A 22,116-nucleotide genomic window follows, 5' to 3' on the forward strand; every position below is an offset into this window, starting at 1 on the left:
AGTTACTTAATAGGTGTATTCCATACTTGTAGGTTAATGTTATCTAATGAGTATTGTGATTTTTGGATGCTTTCCTTTTGAAATAATATGAGTGAATCTCAACATCAGATCTCTCTAGTAGCTTAAACATATCCTAAAAAAAATAACCTAAAAGCAGAGGCTATTTTTTCTGGTGGTGTAATTAGTGTGCATGCCTAGCAATATGGAAATTATATCTAACAGACCATCTGACAGATAGAGATAGAACTGTATGAAGTGTTTCTTCGTTTCTACAAAGAAGACAGCACTGAGGAACTGTCCTGCTCAGGAAAAATAAAAGAAATAGAATAGACATTCTCAAGCAGTGTAAAAAAGTAATAAATGAATAAACTACTACTAAGATATTGCTTTAAAATATTTTCCATCTTTATGTCCCAGGAAACTGGATCCATTAATGGTCATCCATGTATAAAACAGAACAGTTCCTTGTACATCATTACGTTCAAGTATTAAGTGCTCAAGATGTTAAGAGCTACTGGAGAAAAAAGTGGACATCTAATTTACCCTTCTTATAAGCGAATGTGGAAAGATGTCAGGCTAGCCTGGAGGAGCCATAAAATCACAATGCATAGGGGTCAAATGCCTGATGGTGGCCTGGGTATTTTTTAATTGACAAGTAGGTCAGCGTCCCATCTAGTTTTATATTATTGTTGTTTCAGTGACCCAAGTGAAGCTGCAGGAACTTGCATCACCTTAATGCCCAGACCTGTGTAAAGACGCTGGAAATTCTCAATGAAAGGACTCAATTACCAGCTCCTTGCTGGCATTCTGTGTTCACACCACATCCTGCTCTGTTAGTGTGCCAGGGAGCTGTAGGAGTGGGCTGCTCCTTGGGGGCACTGGGGCCATGGTGCCACGAGCAAGGGCACAGCCCACAGCACCTGCACATGGTGAGTGGGGCAGGGATGGCAGCAGAGACTGGGGACAGCCATGGTCCAGCTGTCATCCTCACACAGCTCTTTTCCCAGCAGCTGATCCAAGGCTGGCAGCATCACAGAGCTGGCCAGGGCCACTGGCAGCCAGACTGCTCAGTGAAGAGAGAAGACTACAGAGCAAATTGGGGTCCTTGGGGCCAAAAGTTTGTGGATACTAATGATGACAAGACAAAACTTCTCCAACGAAGATCAAATTCTTTTACATTGCTTATCTTATTTATATGATCTGCTGGTTCACCCTGTGCAGGGATCAGAAGTAAACAGCAGCTACTGCTGCAAAGTGTTTCAGCACCTTCTGAGGGGCCAAGATTCCTCTCTTCTCTTAGCAGCCAAAACGGTTAGCACGGGGAGTCTGTAGAAGAACCAAGGTGGAGTAAAGGACTTGTATCCTCCTAAACTGACAGTTCATCCTGTTTATATTGGATGTCCTGACCTGCAAGAAACTTGTGAACAACTTGTTGTCGTCTGTTCCTGCTATTACCCCTTGATGAGCATTTATAGTGAAATTGTGTAATCTGTTCTACCTCATCTCCCCACTTACTGATTAGTTTACTTCCAAGTGATATGCAATTAACATAAGTTATTAAGTTTGAGAAGGGATCCTATCTTCTTTTCCTTGTCCTTAGAGTAATCACCAATACAAAATTTCCAAGATATTCAGTTTTCCAAAGTTTCCGTTTCATCATTACTAATGACATACAGTGTTTTTGAACATTTGCAACCAGCATTTTGCTTTTCAAAAATCATCTTGTCAAAGGTTAGTTGAAATATTTGGCAGTGTTAAGGGTATATAAAATGCACTCAGTTAAATACACATATGAATACAACCCTCAGAAGACAGAACACTTGAAATCATACAGTCCCCAGGGCTTGAACACACTTAAACAAGTACTTTAGCAAGATGCCATTAATATGCTTAGACTGACACTCCAGCTCACAGCTCCCCACAACGTGGTCTTGCTACCAGCCTAGGAATTCAGCAAGACTGGAACTGGTAATTTACTCTCCAACCTGCTCTTGTCTTGCTGGTTGGGCCGCAGACCAGCCATAATACTGGCTCTCCATGAGCTTGTGATAAATTGAGGGTAATAAAACACACACATGATGACAAGCTAAGTGGGAGGACTAGAAGCATGAAAAGACATGAAGGTTAAATCTATGTGCGGATAATTAAAGAGGCATTTGAAAAAGAAATCTGGGCAAGAATTCTACTGTCAATACTGAATTTTTTGCTCCTTTAGATTTCATTAGTGCTCATTCAAACTGAGTTTCTGCAAACAACTGCGGAAGTCTTCCAGCCAAGTGATCCCTCACCTTGCACCTCCTGTGGACTTTGCCCATGAGGAAATCATCCTGAACTGCACTAGAATTCTCAGGAAGGCCTGAAACGTGTGGGGAGCTGTGTCTGGGCTCACTGGCATTCCCCCTGTCCTGGCTCCACACTGCCAGTTGGGGAACAACAGCACCGTGGGGGGGTGTGAGAAGGATTTGGTAACACAGGAGAAGGAAAAGAGGTTGAGCTGACCCAGATGGCTTAGGTGAGAACAAAGTACCCTGCAGGTGGAGAGAGGCTGACCTTGTAAAACCCTGCTCAGTGCCCTGAGCTCCTTGTTCCTCTTCCTTTCACCTTTGCCCATGCACCAATGAGAATGCCTTTCTGGGACTTTAGAAGCTGTATGTTTACAGCAAAACTTTGCCTCTTGGGTAGTGGCTTGAGCACTGTGAAAGTTAAATCTGAAAACAAGAACCACAACTAAGCAGGTATGAAATTGCTTACAAGACTATTTTTTTATTACTAAAAACACTGTCAGCAGAGTTCTGTTTTGAATTAATTGCTTTTCTTATCCCTTATTGTTTTATGACAGCTGAAATTGCCTGACTGGATGCCAACACATATGAGCTACTAAATGGTTCTTGCATCTTATTTTATGGTCTGACCTCTGTTTTGAAATAAACTGCCTACTAAACAAAATAAGTTCCCTTGATTTTCTGATGACATATATATGTGGATTTTGAGAAAGGGAAGTAAGTTTGGCAGGAAGTTCAAAAATCACAAAAGGAAAAATGTTATGATTTTTTTTTTTTTTCTCCCTTCTATAATACAGACCTACTGAAACTCCTTCCCTGTCCTGACCTAGTTTTTCTGGACATGTGGCTCTAGTCTAGGAGTTTATATAAAGCTCCAGGGTGTCACTGTGGATGGTGCTCACATCCCCTCTTCTTCATGTGCTTCTCATATTGCCATCTCAGATTCACATCTAGATGGGACAGCTGGAGGAGTGGGATAATCTTGAAGGCCTGTGGGCATTGCCATGATGAGCACATAGAAACTATCTCTTGGTCTTGTACAGTACATCAAGACTAGCATTCCTCTGTGCCCTCAGCTCCCCACAGCTCCTGGTTTGCAGCTTCCATGGCAGTGAACACTTGGGCTGAAGGTGTGCTGCTTCAGAAACCAGTTTCTGAGGGTGACAGGGGTTAGATTCTGCATTTGCCATTACAAGTCCATGGTTTCCAGCAATGCTGCGTTAAGAGTAATTGCCCTTTGTTGCCAAACTTTTTTGTCAAGTTGCTTCTTAGCTCTTCTTACACAGAGAAAATGTCTCCTGTGTATATTCTCACTTGAGTGCTTGCTGGTGGTTGGGTGGCTGAGGCAAGGTTGATCACGGTACAGAACTATTTGCTTTCAGTATGTAGTTCAGGGCATCAAATTAGTTTTACTGAAACTGAGTGCACAAAGCTAGGGCCAGAGCAGGGCTCGCCAGCCTCCCACTCTGAACACCAGGCACATGCATCCTCCCACCTCACAGCTGGGTGTCTTGGCCTTTTGCCTTGGGTCCTAATTCCTTACTCCTTTTATGTGCAATTGGCCATGGAGCTATTTCCTGATTTGGAAAAAGAGAAATTTGGGCAATCATATTTACTGCTTTGTGGTGTCCCCCTGTCTCTCGGAGCCCCCCGGCTCCATTTTTGCCTCAGCTAGCCTGAGAGACAAGCCACAGTTGGAAGGATTTTTCCTCAGGGCCCCATACATCCTGGAGCGGCTGTGAACCTTTTCCTTTAGAGAGAGCAGCTACCTACTGATGGCAAAAGGAGTGAGTCTCAGCGCTTGATACAGGGGCAATCAGGGCTTTATTCAGTATTTCTCCTGTGGTTCTGCCCCTGCCTGGGTCAGGAGCCTGGTCCCTGTCCCCCAGCCAAGATGCTTTTCCACGTGCTTTCCTGGCTTTTACCCAGGGGGAAGGGGCTAGAGGCAGGGACAAGCCACTGCCAAATCAGGGACAAGGCAGGAGTGGAACAGAGTTGGATTACATCCCAGCATGGGAGAATGGGCGGGGAAAATGAGCAGGGGCAAACCTTGTGATGATAAATTTTCCAAGGGCACAGGGGAGCACAGAAGAAACCATTACAAAACTCAGTATAGAAAATGAAATACAATATAAACCCAAATAATACACAACAACACTGCTCAGCATCTGCTGACCTCCCACAGACAGGAGGAGATCTTTTTTAGCATCTTTGTGCTGAACTGTGTAATAAGTAAATAAACAAATTTGTGGCAAAAGGATTAAAAAAGAGGGGGTGCCTAAAAAAGCATTTTCAGTGATACTAAGTAAAGGTAAGCAGGGATGCTGGAGCCTCACAGCTGTTTTGCAAGCTACTCTTAGCTAGCACACATACGGGCTTCGGCCTGGATCCAGTGAAGCCTTGAGGCTTTCCGATTGCTGAAATTCTCACTTTGAGGACAAAAATATTAGGCTGTGTTACTGCAAGCCAGGACATGGCCTCTGACCTTTCACTCCCCTCTTCTCCAGTGCCTGTTTGACCTGTCCCCCTTCCCATTTTTTCTGAGTCAGGTGAGGCTGGGTTAGGATTTTTCTATCTCGGTTTAAGAAAAAGGGTGAATGTTTTTGAAAGGTTTAACCCCTTTGTTCAGCTGTTTGAGCCATTAAAGTATGAAAATACTTTCCCTGGGCCTGCTCTCAGTTCTGCAGCTGATCTTCTGAGTCCCTGCAGCTACCCCAGCCCTGGAGGAGGTAGGCAGCCAGACGCTGATGGGTTTTGCTCTGTTCTTCCTGTTTCAGAGTTGCAACGCCTTTCCTACGGCTGTCTGGAACAGCTTTGATTTCCCAAAAACAATTAATTTTGCCTGTGGCGGTAGAGTCAGCTAGGAAAATACGAAAAGAACACACCTCCCCGTCGGGGAATCGAACCCCGGTCTCCCGCGTGACAGGCGGGGATACTTACCACTATACTAACGAGGAACTGTGCGAGGAGGTAGTCCTCAGCAGGACTCAAATTCTACTTGATCGCTCGCAGCCTGGTGGGCGTTAATTCAGCCAACCGTATTTCTCGAGCCACCCACTCTCGCAGTGCACTGTGGGTTTTGTAGTTCTCCCGCCGTTTCCCCGCCCTCTCCGCCAGGGGGGCGGCACTACACCTCCCAGGGGCCTCCCCTGCCCTCTCCGCGGCAGGCTCTGTGCTGCCCGCGGTGGCACGACCGGGCAGGGCGGGCAGACGGCGCGCGAGCGATGGCGGATCCGAGCTCCTTCGCGTCTCCCGCGTGCTGCCTCACGCGGCACCTCCACCTGCGCTGCCGCGTGGACTTCGGCGAGCGGGCACTGCGGGGCACGGCCGCCCTCACCGCGCGCGCGGAGCGCGAGGCGCTGCGCTGCCTGGTAACCGCGGGGGGCGGTGAGGGCGGGGGGCGCGCGGGGCCCCGCGGACCGTGAGGGGCGAGCCCGGAGCTCGCGCCCGTGCCGCCTTCCCTCTCCCACATCCTTCCCTCGGCCCTCGCCCCGGTCCTTCCTTCCTTCCTTCCTTCCTTCCTTCCCTGCCGCCTCTTGGCTCTCCCCGGACCCGCCGCCCCTGCCTGCTGCTCGGCTGGGTCTGACGGCGCCTCGCAGCCCGCGGTTCCCGCTTAGCTGCCCAGAGTCGGCGCGGCGCGGAAGGGAAGGGTAGGACTGTGTCTTCCCTTTAAAAGGCGAAGAGCGTGCTGCCAAAAAGATGGGACTAAGTCATTGGAAATCTAGATTTAGGGCTTTTTCACCTGTGTGTTTCGTTGTGTCAGCTTCTTTCTCTGTTATTTCTGCAAATGAGCATATGAACCTCTTAAGCTTTGCATTATATCCGAAGTTTGGGGGTTGTGGGCTTTTCTCATACTGACTCCATAAAATTCTTTTGTGGTTGGCGCTTTTTTTTTTTTTTTTTTTTTTTTTTTTTTTTTTTTTAAGCCCACTCCTGTTAGTAATAAAGAGTAATGCCTCGTTGTACTAAAAATGAATAAATGTGCTATTTAATTCATCTTCTATTGCATGAAGGTCTGGATTTGCAGTGGTGTGTTCCAGGATGGAAGCCTTAGCAGAGGCTTTTATACCGTTCTCCTCACTTCATAGCAGTACTATGGAGTTGTTACCTTTGTAGTTTTTCTTAACAAACTCACTTCTACGGTTAGAAGTTGGTTTACCCCTTCTTTCCCCTCCCAGCTCTCCGATTTCCGTGCTGCTCTCTTAAAATGCTGGTTCCCGGTGGTCAGCACTGTTAGTCAGCTTTTCTGCTTTTACTTAGAAAATACTTTTTCCTTCAGAGAAACTTCTGTTTAATATTTCACAGTGCTGCCTTTATTATTATGCTATTTAACTGGTATGCAATATGTTCTTTATCACAGGTCCTGGATACAAGAGATGTACAGGTATTTAAAGTGACTGTAAATGGACAGGATGCACAATTTGCTTTTGGAGAAAAGCACAGTTTCAAGGGGACCCCCCTAGAAATCACATTTCCAAATGAACTAAGAAGGTACACACTTTTGCCTGTTCCTTTAGGTGGTTTTCAAACTGCACTGTATAAGCTGCTTCTCTGCCTGTAGGGTTGTTGAATAAAGCTTGCAAAGGGACTTAAAAATTAGAGTTAGGGTATTGCGTTCATTTGGTATGATCTTGTAGATTAATGTCATATTTGGTTTTCATTAATCAAAACTTTGAGAGTGCTTGTACCTGTCTCCAGACCTTGTATCATGTACAAAATTACTAACTAAACTGAGTAGCAAAATGATGTGCAATGTACCACAGGTTTTCCAGTGCTTCTCATCAGTAATACTGTTTCTGCTTTAACTGCCTGGTTCAGAATTGTTACAGAGCACATGGAGCTCCAGCCTGTGTTGGTTCTTCTTTTACACAAGGGCTGATTTTGCATCTCTGTAGAACTTCAGGTTACCACTATGATTAGATAGGAGCATGTTTTCAAATAATCAAAGTTTTATTGTGTTGACTACGCTAAGTCCAAGTCCCTAAAAACTGGAACTTGAGTTTTGGCAGCATGATGGAGAGTGAACTAATCATGGTCTGCCTCTTAAGGTGCATGAAGTAAAAAGCTGTTGCCAACTTATATTACGTTTTTGGGCAGTTTGTTTTGTATGTTGTAACTCAGTGGTATCTCAGTCCTCTGTGGCGCCAAAGCTGAAAGCTGTGATTGCAGAAGGAAGTTCCCTTGTTTGAATACAATTGAATACTAAGTTGCTTCTTAGAACTTGTTGCTACCTCTGAAAACTCTTTCAGTGCAGTCTGGTTTCCAAGCTTGCTCTTTTTTTTTTTAAATGTTGTACTCTGAATTAGTGCAATAATAAAACACAAATAATGAGGAAGAGAAAGGAATGTTATAAAATAGCTGTCTCTTCTGGAGAAACACTTCTGGTCTGTTACGAAACTGGACAGATTAAATACTTGAGCAAACAGGCCACATAAGAAATATAAGCCTGTTTCTTTTGTTTGACTTTCAGCTGCCTTTTTTTTTTTTTTTTTGTTATTCTAAGTGCTAAATTTCCCAGTGAGAAAGAGGAAAGTATGAGTTGTGACCGTAAGAATTCATAATCTTGTGTGAGACGTAGTCCCCCATGTAACCATCAATAAAAGAGCGATAGGAAAGGGTGGGAGTTACAACTGAAAGTCTGATTGCTCAGGAAGCAATGTGCCTTATGGTAATACCAGTTATTTTCTCTTTGCTTGTCTACTATGTACTTTGGAATACTGATTGTAAACCAGATGTGTACACCTGGTCAAGTTATCTAGTGTCCAGCTCCTCTAGCTGAAATTTGTTCTGATTTATGGCTGGATTGTTTATTCCCATTGTTGCATGTATAATCTGGAACTTTCTGAGAACAGAAGCAAGTACTTCCATGGGCTTTTGGTGTCAGTGATGGTTAAGATATGTTTTTAATAAATAAAGGTATGAATGTGTCAAGTTTATGTGTGTTCTCTTTTTAGCAAACTGATACCTGTCTTACACATAACTGCTAGTTTTTACTTGACAGTAGTTCTGAAACCCTGAATAAAAATCTAAACATTATTTATTTTTCTTGTTAACCCCTACTGTTAATAGGAATTTTCTGTAATTACTGATAATTTTCTGGGCATTTTTTTCTTCTTAAGGATAATACTTGCAGAACATTGACATCAGATGCAAAATCTATTTTTTTTTTTATCTACAGGATACTTATTCTATGTTATTCAGTCATGTGTCTTCTTATGTACAGTTTTGCATTTTTTTGTTTGTGTATTGCAGAGGGTTTTTTACACTTACATGTACAAGGTTACTTAGCTGTGACAAAACTATGTACGTGTAGCTGGTCCAAATAATTTAAAGAAAAGGTCTGTGCTCTCCTTGAAGAGAGAAAAATTTCTGATTAGTAAAAACAATAATAAAAGTGCATTGGGATGTAAAAATTGAAATAAAATAGCCATTTTTAGTATCATAATTGAAAGGGAATAATTGCTTTTAATATGATACTTGTTCTCATTTTTAATGCTTTTGAGACAGTGCTGCAGACCTATTTTCCAGACAACTTTGCAGAGGAATTTCAGTGTGATCAGGATTTGTGTCAAAACAGTCTGTGATCTTTATTATACAGGGGACAAGAAGCAATTGTTGAAATCTCTTTTGAAAGCTCTCCGCAGTCTTCAGCTCTCCAGTGGTTTACTCCAGAGCAAACTTCTGGAAAGAAACACCCATTTCTCTTCAGCCAGTGCCAGGTGGAGTTCATTTTTTCCAAACTTGTTGCCATTCCACTGTAATTTCCCTTTCTAAAGAACTGGAGAGGAAGGCTAGAAAGGGGAAGAACAGTAGCCTGTAACTTCCAGTTGTTTGTGTCAAGGGTCCTAAATGAAAACACTTACTGTCAGGGCATTGTTGAGATTTTATTATATGTTCGTAGTTTGGTAGTTCTGGAGCTGCTTTACCCACTCCAGTATTCTTGCTGAAGAATGTACAGTCCTTCACAACCAATACATGTGTCAGTTGATCTGCCTCACCTGCTATTATTCCTTTTACAAAGGCCCACAAGCTCTAAGGGATAGAAGTATTGGTTTGTAGATAATGAATTCTCTGGAGCAGTTGTATAGACTTCCACTATAGTGTATTAGTTGATTTATTTCTGGTCCTCTGCATTTAGAAAGACACTTTTTTTTATCTTTTTTCTTTTCCTTTCTCCCTCTCTAGGCTACCCACTGCAGAGCCATTTTTCCATGCCAAGACACACCTGCTGTGAAACTAACCTACTATGCAGAGGTAGATGAACCTAGTTATATATCTTAACTAAAAATAATTGCTACAAAGGGTGGATTTATATTGGTCAGGATGTTTTGGTACCTATATAAAAACAGAATATTGACTTTTAGCTTAATATGAGAGGAGAGAACTGCTGATCTTCCCTGTGGCAGTTTTCTAACTTTACCATTTCCTTTTTGTATATATCAACTATTTTGTCATTGATATGTATCTGTTTCCAAAAGGAAATAAAAATGCAGTAGTAAGAAAGAAATATGCTGTAAAATCAGGAAAAGCTGACAGTAAGACAGCAAAGAGTGCTGTAAAGTAAAAAATACTTGAAATGGCTGTCACGTACGCCTTAAGTAATATATTCCGGTATATAATATGGGGATATTTGCAGTCCTGGTGTAAACGGTTTTAAGGAATCAAAAAGCAAGATGTGCACTGTGACATTACAGTTCAGTTGTGTGAAGAAAGTGAGCCTTTTAACTTCTGTTGGAGGTGGTCCTCTGATTAATTCAATATTCCCAGTCTTCAAGACTATATTTTCCATATGCCTTATGTTCTACTTGACAGAGATGACCTAACAACAGAACAAATCTGGGCTACTCTTTGTTATCAACTGCTTGTAGTATGGGGTGTAATGCTGAGTGCCAGCTCCATTGCTTATGGTTGGGTGCCCTTTCAGATCTCCGTCCCAAAGGAGCTGGTGGCTCTGATGAGCGCTAATCGTGACGGAGAGGCGCCCGACCCAGAGGACAGCGCTCACAAGATTTACCAGTTCAGCCAGAACGTAAGTGCTCCGGGCTAGGAGGGGGCTGCACAAGTCTTATTCCTGACCTTGTGCCTGATTGCAGCTCACAATCACCTCAGGTACAGTTTTGATGTCACTGGTAAATCGTGTGACTCACTACGGGTCTTTGCCACTCTAGAAATATGAGGCATTATGGAACTCCAGCTCTGAGACAACAACCAGTAAGTGCTGGTGATGTTTGTTTTTTGGCATTCCTAGAAAAGCCAAATTTGAGTTTTGAAAACATTTCAATACTCAAAACTAGTCCTGTCAAAACCCTTTCTGTCTGCACTGATTCTTGGAAAATAGTGCAGATGCAAATAATATGGGAGCAAATTTTGGAAAACAGACCCTGCAAATTTTAAGCTCACCAGGATCTAAGCAGTGAAACTCAGCATCAGAACCAATTTTTAGCTTGAAGTTAGGCAAATTCTGTCAACAGATTTTTAAATTTTTTTTGGAACGTGGAAAGTTTGGTTTCTACAGAAAGTATCTCCAGCCAATTAAAGACTGCTATTCTCTGGAAGTTTTATTAAGTGGTACAGCTGGTCTAATGATTCCACTGCTCATAAAGCAGCAGTCTTGATTTACTCTTTTGGCATTTTTTTCTTACAGATTTTGGTGTTTGTGGGCTCTTTTAGTGAGCCCAGTTCATTTTCCTGAACAAGCAGATAAAATAAACATGAGATCTGGGCTATTGAGACTGAATGACTGCTAAGAGGGATGGGATGATGTGACTGGGGGAGAGGAGGGGACCCTGCTCTGAACTGCAGCCACTGTCCAGTTTGATTTAGCTGCTGCAGGAAACCTGAGGGTGGGGAAAAACAGTTCCCTTATGTGTGAGCTCATCGGTAGGCAGTGCTCTGCCCTTTCTGTGGAGCCAAAACATTTGCCATCTCAGTCTACAACTTCTATGTTGTATGTAATCCAGAGCTGAATGTTATCTAGGAACAACACTGTTGATAAGCATGGTGAACCTGGACCAGAAACAACATTTAGTGTAATTGAAGTTATAATGCAGTCTGATATAGAAAACCATTACTTTTTTTAGAAAAGACACATTTTTCTTTAAAAAATAATGAATTAAGCACAAAATACATTAATGAAAAAAGACAGAAAAAAAAAAAAATAAAAAGAACACATAGGTCATCTGATGTACAAGACCATGACATTGATTTGTTAGAAGAGGTGTCTGTTTCCTGAGGTGAAAGAGGCAAATGCGTCAAGCTCTTGGATATGTATGTGAGCTTACCTAAAACTACTTTTTCTGCTCCTGCATAGCCAGGCTGGAAAGAAGGGCTGTGGAGAGCAACCTCTGTAAAAATGAATTTAGAATCCAAAAGTCATTGACATTTGAATTTCAAAATGTCAAAGTAGCAAATTGGACATCAAAATGTGGGGCTGTACTGATAGTCTTTTAATATCTCATCTAAAACATGAGTCAGTGGAGTTTGGTCTTTTCAGGAATATGTTCTATGGGTTAATAGGTAAGAATAAAACACACATGATGATATGGGTATTTTAATAAACAATATTAAATGGTTAGTGGATAATGGAGAAATAAAATTTTCTGAACTTTTGTCTCCAATGAATTATGATTTAAAGTCTTTCTTAAAATTTAACATTGTTTAGACAGATAAAGTGGAACTTTTGCAGGGATGGCTGTATTTTCCCCTTTTCTTTCCAGAGCACTTGGAGAAAGCAGTTCTCTATAAAGATAAAGTTAGGAGTTTTTTCATTAAAATAACAAATATTTAGAGTTTATTTTAATTACAAACATGGAAATCAAATATATACTTTTTTATTTGTCCTGAATCTTTTGTCTTTAATGTTTTTATATCTATAAATATTCTTGTTTACTTCATTAAAGCTCTTTCTGCATCTTTGTGTGATAAAACTGTCCTTTATCTGAGCAGTATTTCTTAACTTCTCCTTCCATAAAATTTAACGGAACTGAAATTAATATGGAAAACTGACTTTCTTTTGAAGAAAAACCAAAACAGCTGGAATTTTGTGTGCAGATTTTTTCAAACAGAGATGATACTTACAGTTTTGTGGAGTTTGCCTGAAACATCTGTGAAGCAAGTAACTCCTGTAGATAAAGGAGTATCATCTGGGGAGAAAGAACAATGTTTTTGAAAAAACAGTGTCTGCCTTTAAGGCAGGAAACTATGGAGGAAAGCGTCTTTATTTACATACCTTTGTTCTTCTGAGTCAGTAGTCTGATAACTGACATTACAAATAAGATTTCTTTATTTTTTCACTTGTTCTCCACTAGGTTCCCATACCTTGCTACTTGTTTGCTTTAGTGGTTGGAGCTTTAGAAAGTAGGTGAGTGAATCTGTACAATGTATAAATATTAATAACCATAATAAATCTTCTTTTTTTAAATTTGTTTCTTGGTCTTATTTCTAGTTTTAAAGGGTCTTAGAGGTTCAATTAACATGTTTATTTGTATCAAACTGCATGTATCTTGCTTTGCTCTTGAATAATTTTTTTTGCTTTGTAAATTAGAGAAACAGCATTAAGAGTTTGGACCTGGAAAAGTCCTTAGTGGTTACAATTTAGCACAGGGAATAGATCTTTTCTTAAGTAACAGATAAGCCTTGTCATGTACAAAAGGCAGAAAAGTATTGCTTCAGCTTCATTTCTCATACCACAACCTGGCAGAAGGTTGTGTTAATCTAGGCCACAATAATGCTTTTATATTAGGGCTTGATGGCATTTAAAAATCTGTAAGAGATTTTCCTGTTCTTTTGTGCTGAACAATGCATGTGTGTTGTTTTGTTTTCTAAGGCTTTGCTTCAGCAATGGAGAGGAAAAGCAGACAAAGATTCTTTAATGAGTTTCCTCTGCAACATGGGTTACTTAAGGGCAGAGTAACACATACGCTGTCTGTAGTAGTTTCCCATAGAATTACTTCTGGTTTGTACTGTCTTATTGGCATTTATTTTTACTTTCAATAGAAAGATTGGCCCAAGGACACTGGTGTGGGCTGAAAAGGAACTAGTGGATAAATCAGCCTATGAATTTTCTGAGGTGAGTAATTAACAACAAAAAACAATCTCGTGAGATAACTATTTCACATAGTATTGGAAGAGAAACAGACTACAGTTCACTGTTTTTTTCATCCTTAGTTCTCTTTTCTCTACTTCCCATCCCACAAAATGCTGCTATTCTATTGCAGTACAAACTTAGTACTGAAAATACATATTGATACAGTCCCATACTTGTTTTACACGTGAGACTTGCTAAGGTGAAAGAGAATGAAATATGGGATCAATAGCTTATTATTTATTCAGTGTTTGTAGTCAGAAATCTTCTTAGAACCTAATGTGAATTCTTGTTTCAGGCTGAAGCTATGCTGAAAACTGCAGAAGATTTGGCAGGCCCTTATGTGTGGGGACAGTATGATTTGTTAGTCTTACCACCTTCTTTTCCCTATGGTGGTATGGAGAATCCTTGTCTTACTTTTGTAACTCCAACACTACTGGTAAGTATAGCAGTGATAAAAGTCAGCTTTTCCTTGGGGCTTGCTTATCAATCAGATGATGGCTATTAATCACAAATTGGATTAGTCATCTTCCTAAAAAGACCTATAAAATGTTCCTGCCTCCTTTAGAGTTGGGGATCATATAAGAAACTGCATGAAATGATCTGTTTTGAGGTTGACTTGAATCTAACAATTAACTTGTTTTTACCTTTTGTTTTTAGGCAGGTGATCAATCTCTATCAAACGTAAGTCAAAAATAGGTTCATCTCTTCAAGCAGAACACAACTTGAAGTTGTATCTGAATTCCTTTATAATAAATACATGAAAACTTGTTCTCTTTTCATTGGGGAAATTAAAAGTTAAAGCAATAACTCAAGAACTCTTACAAAAGTGAGTGTTACTTTTAAGTAAACTCTGTAAAATTGGACACATATCTATTTTCCATAATGGATATAACACGGGTGCCTGTGTACATAGGGGGCTGACTGAGGTTGGCTGCTCCGTAACTCTTTTCCCGTCCTGTTAAACCACAACACCGGTGTATAGATATGTTTAAAAATCATAACTGAATTGGCCTCATTGAAATTGTTAGGAGACAATTTCTTCCTCTGTGTGTTTGTGCACTAGAACTCATATACAGATTCCTTCAAAGTGGCAATAATGAGTGCAATTTGAGTAAATCCCTTTTTATTCTGCAAAGTTGAATACTCTGAATGCAATTTTATTGCCTATGTCTTTTTACTAGACTGATGTATTGCTAAATTAAAAAAAAAAAAAAAAAAGATTGTCTTAAACCAAGAATACTGAAATGTTTGACATGGATACTTTTTATTGTTTCATGCATCATTAGCTTTCTGCAGTGGGAACTGCAGAAGTTGCTTAGGTGGGAAAGCAGTACTAGTCCATCACTTGGTATTCTAAAATGTGATTTCCATAACCAAATTACCTACACCAAGCTGCCAGAGGAATTATTTTTGCTGATCAGCATGGCTCTGTGGCTTGCAGGCTGGACACTGAAAATTGTTTCTGTCAGCTAGGGTAGTGTTGGACCTCTGCTTAAAATATATATGGCTAGGTCTACAGAGCTGTGAATACTAACTTTGTGAACATAACATGGTAAATGAGATCCCATCAACATTTTATTCTTTCTGTTGGGATTTGTTTGTTTCTTTTTTTTCTCCAGAGGAGTCTAAATGGTGGATCTGTTTTTGTGTTTTAGGTTATTGCGCATGAAATCTCTCACAGCTGGACAGGAAACTTGGTAACCAACAAAACATGGGAGCATTTTTGGTGGGTATGATGTTCAGTGCAATGCAAATCATATTTTAAATTTAATGTGTAAAGAGACTGACTAAATTAATTTTGCCATCCTACCAGTGCTGACTTCATCAATATCTTTCCAGGCTGAATGAGGGTCACACTGTGTACCTAGAACGTAGGATTGGTGGTCGGTTGTTTGGTGAGCAGTTCAGGCACTTTCAGGCCCTTGGAGGTTGGCGAGAGCTGCAGAATACGGTAAATAGTTTCAAAGTTACCATACATGTTTCCCACAAATAAAATTTGTCTAGTCAGCTTTCCTAATGTTTTCTTATTAGAGGATGAACAACTTTGATTCCAAGGTGTTTACTACCCAAGGTAATAGCTTAATATACTCAGATTAGATAAAGCTGTTTGAATTGTATTAAGCTTTTCTGTAAGGATGAACATTTTTACAGCCTCTTCTGGTTGTTCTGGATATGGCTAAATTGCAGTATTACCTGTTAGCATACTGGTAAGTAGCTAAAAGTTTATCAAAATTATCTGCAACTATGACAATCAAGATTTCCAGTGCCTCATGCAAGCAACTGATCTCTTACTGTCTAAGGGGGTTGTTTAGTTTTGTGTTTTGGTAGCATAGTCAAACTTTAGTTTTCAGATTTCTAGTCTGTGATATCTTACTCATTCCCTGAGCAGCCTGAAGTCTGTTCTGCTCATATCCAGAGCTGAAGTTTTGCTGGCACTTCTCCTTCTGTCAACCAGGGTTTCAAATTCAAAGGCTTAATGATGTAGTTTGAATAGTTCATAGATAAGGGTATGATAAATATAGCCAGACTAATAGGTGCTCATGGTTATGACAGACATGATAGTAAGTAGCTGCTTTGAGACAGCTGAAGCACAGAGTGGATGATTCTAAATTTTAGTAATCTAAGGATTGTGCAGATTCAGAACTTCAGGAAAAAGAAGAAGAATGTCTTGAAATGAAGCTGTTTCAGTTTTGAATGGTTTGTACCCTTTATAAGTAGAATTAGTACAGATCTGCAGGAGTGCCAGTTTTCCTAGACTAATATGTGTTCTTATGTCTTTGACACAGATAAATACTCTTGGAGATAAAAATCCTGTGACAAACCTTGTCATTAATCTGGATGAAGTAGATCCTGATGTTGCCTATTCATCCGTGCCATATGAGAAAGGCTTTGCTTTGCTTTTTTACCTTGAACAGCTCCTTGGAGGACCAGGTAAGCATAAATAAAGTTTTATATGTTTTTGTTTTCCACCTTAATTTCAAACACTAAAACATTTTCTTTTTTGTTAGATATCTTCATTGGCTTCTTGAAGGCTTATGTTCTGCAGTTTGCTTATAAGAGCATCGTAACAGAGGACTGGAAGAAGTTCTTATACTCCTACTTCAAGGATAAGGTTGGGTAATATTTAAAACTGATTGCTTCTAACCTTTTAATTATGTGAAATTATGTCTTAGGTCACAACTTATTTAAAAAGGCCAGTTCCTTATATTTGTTTTCTTTATTTCAAGAACTTATTACGATGTAATCTCGTATTTTATGAAGATGGGTTTGCATTATGATGCCTTTTGGTTTTTTTCCTCTTTTCATAGAGGGGATTGCTTTATTTTGAAGTAATCTGTGTAGGATTCTTCAGGGTAATTTGAGGAATGTTATCAAATAAAACAAATAAATAGATTGAACAAATAAAAAGATTGAAACTGGATTTTGTTTTCTCAAAAAAAAAATCCAAAAACCACATTTAAAATTTAATACGGCTTTGTCTTGTTTTGTAGGTAGATATTCTTGATAAAGTTGACTGGAACTCATGGTTTCATGCTCCAGGAATGCCACCAGTGAAGCCTACGTAAGCTGCGCTCTTCTGTAGCTCTTCTTTTCGTTCCCCAGATTGCATGTGATTTTCCTAACAGTCATGAAGTTGGTTGTAAACAGGGTGAAAGTCTTAAAAATGTTTTACTGGAAAATGCCCTAGTACTATGTAGGCGTATGTAGCAGTAAAAATAGTTCACTGTTAATGTTTTCAGTCTTTTATTCTATGGCTATTTCAATATGTGAACCTTTGTTTTTAATATTTGGCAGGTATGATATGACACTATCAAATGCTTGTGTTGCCTTGAGCCAAAGATGGATCCAAGTGAGTGGTTAAAGAATGCTGAAGTGTCTTTTTCTTGAAAAGCTAATTCTTTTTGTTACACAAAGTGAGCCATTCTTTTTTGAAATCTCTCATGTCTTGACAGTGTGTGTATTTACAGTCACAGTATGGCTGCCAGGGATTTTGCATTTCCTAGACTAGGCCTTTGTCTTAGAGTCAGGGGATTAGCTATGACTTCTGTCTGTGAAATGCAGTCCATATTTTAACAAGGCACCGAGCAAACTTCTTGTTATACATATGTAGTAACCAAATGGAAAATACTCTTGTTGAAACCCTGATATTATGGCTTGATTTACAAACAAATGCCAGGGTACCTCTGCATTACTGATGGTATTGTATTAGCAGTAGTTCCTCTATGGTATACTGGAGTTAGTATGCATTTCCCATCAAAAACTGGTACATAAAGTATAGTAATTAATACCCCATAATTTTCTCCTGGTTTGAAGCATAAAACTCATACAATGAATAGAGAATTCAGCATATCTTCCTTTTGTTACCTCTGTGGCTTTTCACTGTACTTGCGTCCTATCTTTTAACTTTCTTCTTCTGGATGTTACTTTTTATAAAAAAAAAAGTACTTGATTTTTCAATTAACTAAGAAAAATATGGTGGAGATAAAAAGATAAATGGAGGGAAAATGAGTGAAGAACACAAACATCAGACAGCAGCTTAAGTCCCTCCCTTCCCTTTATTGTAACATCATGCACAGAAACAAATCAGTATCTTCTTTAAGTGAAATGGCTCAAGAGTAACTGTGGATGTCAAAACAGAAAATTACACCTGATTGTATTTTGAAATACCTATTAAAAATTAAGTAACTATTCTATTTTAGGCAAAAGAAAGTGATTTGGGCTCATTCAATTCAGCAGACCTGAAGGAAATGTCATCTCATCAGTTAATTGAGTTCCTGGCACTGTTGCTTTTGGAGGTAAATGCACACCTGGGATGATTTGATTCTGGTATCACAAAAGCAGACATAGAAGCTCTACTGTGCTTTAAAATAAAGTTACTCGTTTTCTCTTAAGTTTTGCTAAATTAATCTGCTCTCACCATGCATAGTTACTTAAACCTTTAGCCTTGCCTCCCTTATTATGTCTGGCTCTTCAGCTAATAAACAACATACAAAGTATTTTGGATTGAAAGCTAAAAACAAAACCATGAGGTGCTTGAATCCATCTGTATGGGATGTTATAGCAAATTAACTATAAATAAAATTGAAAAAAATTACTTCGTTTTGAATGTTTCAATAGTACAGAATGCGGGAATTAGGTAATATTTATTCCTTGCCCCTTTCCATACACTGAAAAATGAAAGGAACAAATAAAATATATGTTATGGTAGGACTTTAGTTTCTTTGTAGTATCAATCTTCTCGAATTACTCTGTTTATTATTGAAATGTCTGGCTTGAAGCCTTCCTCTGACTTATTCTGACTGTTCAATTTCTTTTTCAGGCACCTCTTCCACTGTCACATGTCCAACGCATGCAGGAAGTATATGATTTCAATGCTGTAAACAACTCTGAAATAAGATTCAGGTTTGTTCTAGTATGGGCACTTTAAAAGTCTTAAATGTTTTCATAAAACAAGGTATCCTGCTTCGCCTGAGACATCCTGTTTTACAGAACTGGGGCAGGGCTTGGGTTTGGGGTTTTTGTTGATGTGGTTTTGTAAATGCATCTGCAGGCATCATGCTTACAAGTGTGGTATCCTGTTATTCATGAATTGGGCAAATACAGTCCAGTAGAAGAACTCAGTGGACAGCGGATAAGCTGTTCTTTATTTTAATCTGGCATGCTAGAAAGGAGCCTGATGACCTGACAACAAAGTATTTTAAACATATTGTATGGTTTCTGCTTCTTGTAACAAGATCCAAAATAAGTACATGCAAGTAGCTGGTGACATTTCATTTGGTTGGTTGTTTTATCCATTGGTCAAATGGGACAAGTACTGTATAATTCAGATCTGAGTGATGCCACTGGACACTATTGTAATATAAAAAAAATACATAGCTGCAGAAAATAATCCTCCATTTTGGAGAAACTTGGCTGCAATCTTTTCCAATTGTACAAAAAAAATTGTTATTTTTAATGTGCTAGTCAAACACTAAATCTTTTATGTTGAACTTAGCTACAATCTCATTCCTGTGATGACACAGCAGTGCTCAAAGCATTTATGGGAACAGAATTGTTTGATAACCAACCACCATACTACCAAAAATTAAATTATAAATGCAAATTTTTTCTTCCACCTCCAGATGGCTGCGCCTCTGTATCAGGTCCAAGTGGGAAGAAGCTATTCCTCTGGCTTTAAAAATGGCAACAGATCAGGGCAGGATGAAGTTTACTCGACCATTGTTCAGGTAAAAGTAATCTCCAAATTGCAGGAGCTCATGCTGTTGGAATTTCTAGTATAATGGAATGTATAATACTTAAAACATTATGCCACTTCAACATTTATTGTACACGTTGAAGTGGCATAATACAGAATTCTCTATATATTCTAAACAAGCGTATCTTCAGAGGTGCTTTCCATTTGCTGACATTTTTTTGCTTAGAAGAAAGCTTAGTCCCGGGACACACCTTAAGGCAAGGTTTTTGAGGGAAAAGTAAAACGTTAGAAAAGTCCCAGTTGTATTATTTTCTTGGATTTTTGTAATGGAGCCTCCCCCTACTCCTTCTTTTACAGGGACCTTTACAATTTTGACAAGAGTCGTGATCTGGCTGTCAAGACGTTTCTGGAGCATAGAGCCTCTATGCACCCCGTCACTTCAATGCTTGTGGGCAAAGATTTGAAGCAGGACCAGTGACAAATGTACTGATTTCTTTGAGATTTTTGTGTTGCTGAAAGAAGAGATCGATTGCCCAAACCGTTGATATGCATGCTTGATTATGCCATAAAATGCTCTGTTGCTTTGGTATTTACATAATCTAAAATTAATTTTCCAAATCAAGTTGAGTACTTTCTATTTCGCATATCCAACTAAAGCAGCAAAATTGCTACATCTCTGGAATGGAGAGAATGTTTTTGTTACAAGCAATTTTTAGAATATGCAAACACTGTTCTGTGAAGTGGACATTTGTCTGTGATAGTATTGAAGAACTTGGAAAATTAATTGGTGGATGGTATGGCTCTTTGTGCACAGCATTCTTTTCCACAGCACAGTGGTTTAAACCTCAAGTACCTAAAGACTGAAAAATAAATCTTTTCATTCCCTGCTTGTCTGTGTATTGATCTGTACAAAAAGTTTTAATAGTTTTGTTTTATTTGTTCTGCTTTGTTGTGGGAGAAATTTTTATTATGAATCCAAGAGGACAATGAAGACCAAAATGGTTTTCCAACCCACTATTTATTTTCAAAACTTACTGTTGAGGGGGGGACTACAGCTTCAATCTCCTTACCCAGTTTGATTCTTTTAATATTTGGATTTTTTAAACAGTTCCGGGCACTACCGCTCATGCTCATATAACAACTGGAGACAAGTTCAAAAACAATGGGAGAGCTCTTTTTCCTGTATTTGTTGCAGCAGTTCCAGGCAATGGTTCAGATGATGCTGTGGTGAATGCTGCCATCTCTAGGCTGGGTCTTGCAGTGAGTTTGAAAAGAACTGCTTTTCCTGGAGATGATAAGTTTACATAAATCAAGTCTGTTGAGATAGGGATAACCCATATCAGGGGTGACAAAACCAAAAAGTGCTGGTTTAGGGAAGGAGAGTGGCAATGTAATTGTGGCAAAAGGATTGGTTTAATTCCAGCACTTAGGATGAGAGGGGAGCCTGTCAGCTGATTTACTTCTGAGTTTTGACCTGTAAAAGCTTTCAACCCAGGCTAACTAATCCCCATGCAGCTGCTTGCTCTCTCCTCCATGGGATGGGGTCAGGGAGAGAATTGGAAGAGTAAAAGTGAGGAAACCCACGGGCTGAGATAAAGAAAGGCAGATAGGGCAAACCAGACATTTAACAGATAGGGCAAAAGCTGCACACACAAGTAAAGCCAAACAAGGAATTCATTCACTGCTTCCCATGGGCAGGCAAGTGTTCAGCCATCTCCAGGAGAGCAGGGGTACCTGTGGAGAGAGATGTCATCACTTCAGACGTCCCCCTGCTTCCTCCTTCTTCCCCCAGCTCTGTATGTGAGCATGAGCTCTGGTCAGAGGAGGGTATATCTGATGTTAACAGGCTCTGGTTTGAATTACCAGATTGCAATGAGAACTGGCCTTTGTTTATAAATACCTTATGTCACTAGTTTTGGGGTAACTTGCGTTTTGTTATATACAGTGCTTCGGCAGTTAGAGTTCCTGCTGCCAGATAATCCTTGTTTCTTGCTGTCAGAGTCAGGAAAAAGAAAATTGTGTCAGGCATGGCTTTCTCTAGCATGGTCCTACGTAGCTCTACTGGGACAATGTCTCCCACCAATGGATCCCAAGTTAATATTCCCTACAATAATGAAAGCCTTTGTTTAGGACTAGTGTGGGAAGCATGGACTATGAGTGCTGTTACCATTTTGCCTTTAAAACTAGAGGTATTTTCAATTCTGTGTGTACATGGTTATTGCTAACCTTTTTTTTGGCACCATCTCAGCAGCTCTCTCCATATCTTCCTCTTTGCATCTTCTGCCTTATCATGGGTTGGCACAGTTTTGTTTCTGGTTATAGAGAAATGTGAAATGTTTTTCCCTGCCAGGACCGTGGCGTGGTTGTGGGGGGGCGGGGTGTGGAGGGGGGACAGGGACCTATCAGAAAGCGAGCCAAGATATTGGCAGCTAGTTTGACCAATAAGGATGTCAATGCGACTTTGGAAAGGACATTTAAAACCAGCCTGCAGCAGATGGGTTTTTCTGTGGCTTTGTAATCAGCCGTGAGGTAACATTGTAAGGCGGCGGGCG

The 22,116-nt window shown here is 39.8% G+C and overlaps 1 protein-coding gene and 1 non-coding gene across 2 annotated transcripts; one reads left to right on the plus strand and one right to left on the minus strand.

Annotated features, from left to right (window-relative positions):
* Positions 1-5,167: 5,167 nt before the first annotated feature.
* TRNAD-GUC (transfer RNA aspartic acid (anticodon GUC)) lies at positions 5,168-5,239 on the minus strand. The gene has a single exon. It is a non-coding gene; the product is annotated as a tRNA-Asp (tRNA).
* A 189-nt stretch (positions 5,240-5,428) lies between these two features.
* Positions 5,429-20,453, plus strand: LTA4H (leukotriene A4 hydrolase). The gene is made up of 19 exons (XM_040062907.2): positions 5,429-5,653; positions 6,643-6,773; positions 8,881-9,001; positions 9,468-9,536; positions 10,207-10,311; positions 12,590-12,642; positions 13,278-13,350; positions 13,664-13,804; positions 14,026-14,049; positions 15,024-15,094; positions 15,208-15,319; positions 16,155-16,299; positions 16,377-16,480; positions 16,860-16,930; positions 17,164-17,218; positions 18,069-18,164; positions 18,689-18,771; positions 19,491-19,595; positions 19,922-20,453. The coding sequence occupies exons 1-19, from the start codon at positions 5,507-5,509 to the stop codon at positions 20,040-20,042; spliced, it is 1,827 nt and encodes a 608-aa protein (XP_039918841.1). The 5' UTR covers positions 5,429-5,506; the 3' UTR covers positions 20,043-20,453.
* Positions 20,454-22,116: the final 1,663 nt, after the last annotated feature.

Source organism: Hirundo rustica, chromosome 4 (genome assembly GCF_015227805.2).
Source record: "Hirundo rustica isolate bHirRus1 chromosome 4, bHirRus1.pri.v3, whole genome shotgun sequence".
Classification (NCBI taxonomy): domain Eukaryota; kingdom Metazoa; phylum Chordata; class Aves; order Passeriformes; family Hirundinidae; genus Hirundo; species Hirundo rustica.

What these genes read in the sequence shown, in the direction of transcription:
- LTA4H (XM_040062907.2), top strand. Translation starts at nt 5,507, where the DNA reads ATGGCGGATCCGAGCTCCTTCGCGTCTCCCGCGTGCTGCCTCACGCGG. An exon ending in GTTGGAGCTTTAGAAAGTAG is followed by an intron (nt 12,643 to 13,277) that starts GTGAGTGAATCT and finishes TACTTTCAATAG; the next exon opens with AAAGATTGGCCCAAGGACAC. An exon ending in GGCGAGAGCTGCAGAATACG is followed by an intron (nt 15,320 to 16,154) that starts GTAAATAGTTTC and finishes TCTTTGACACAG; the next exon opens with ATAAATACTCTTGGAGATAA.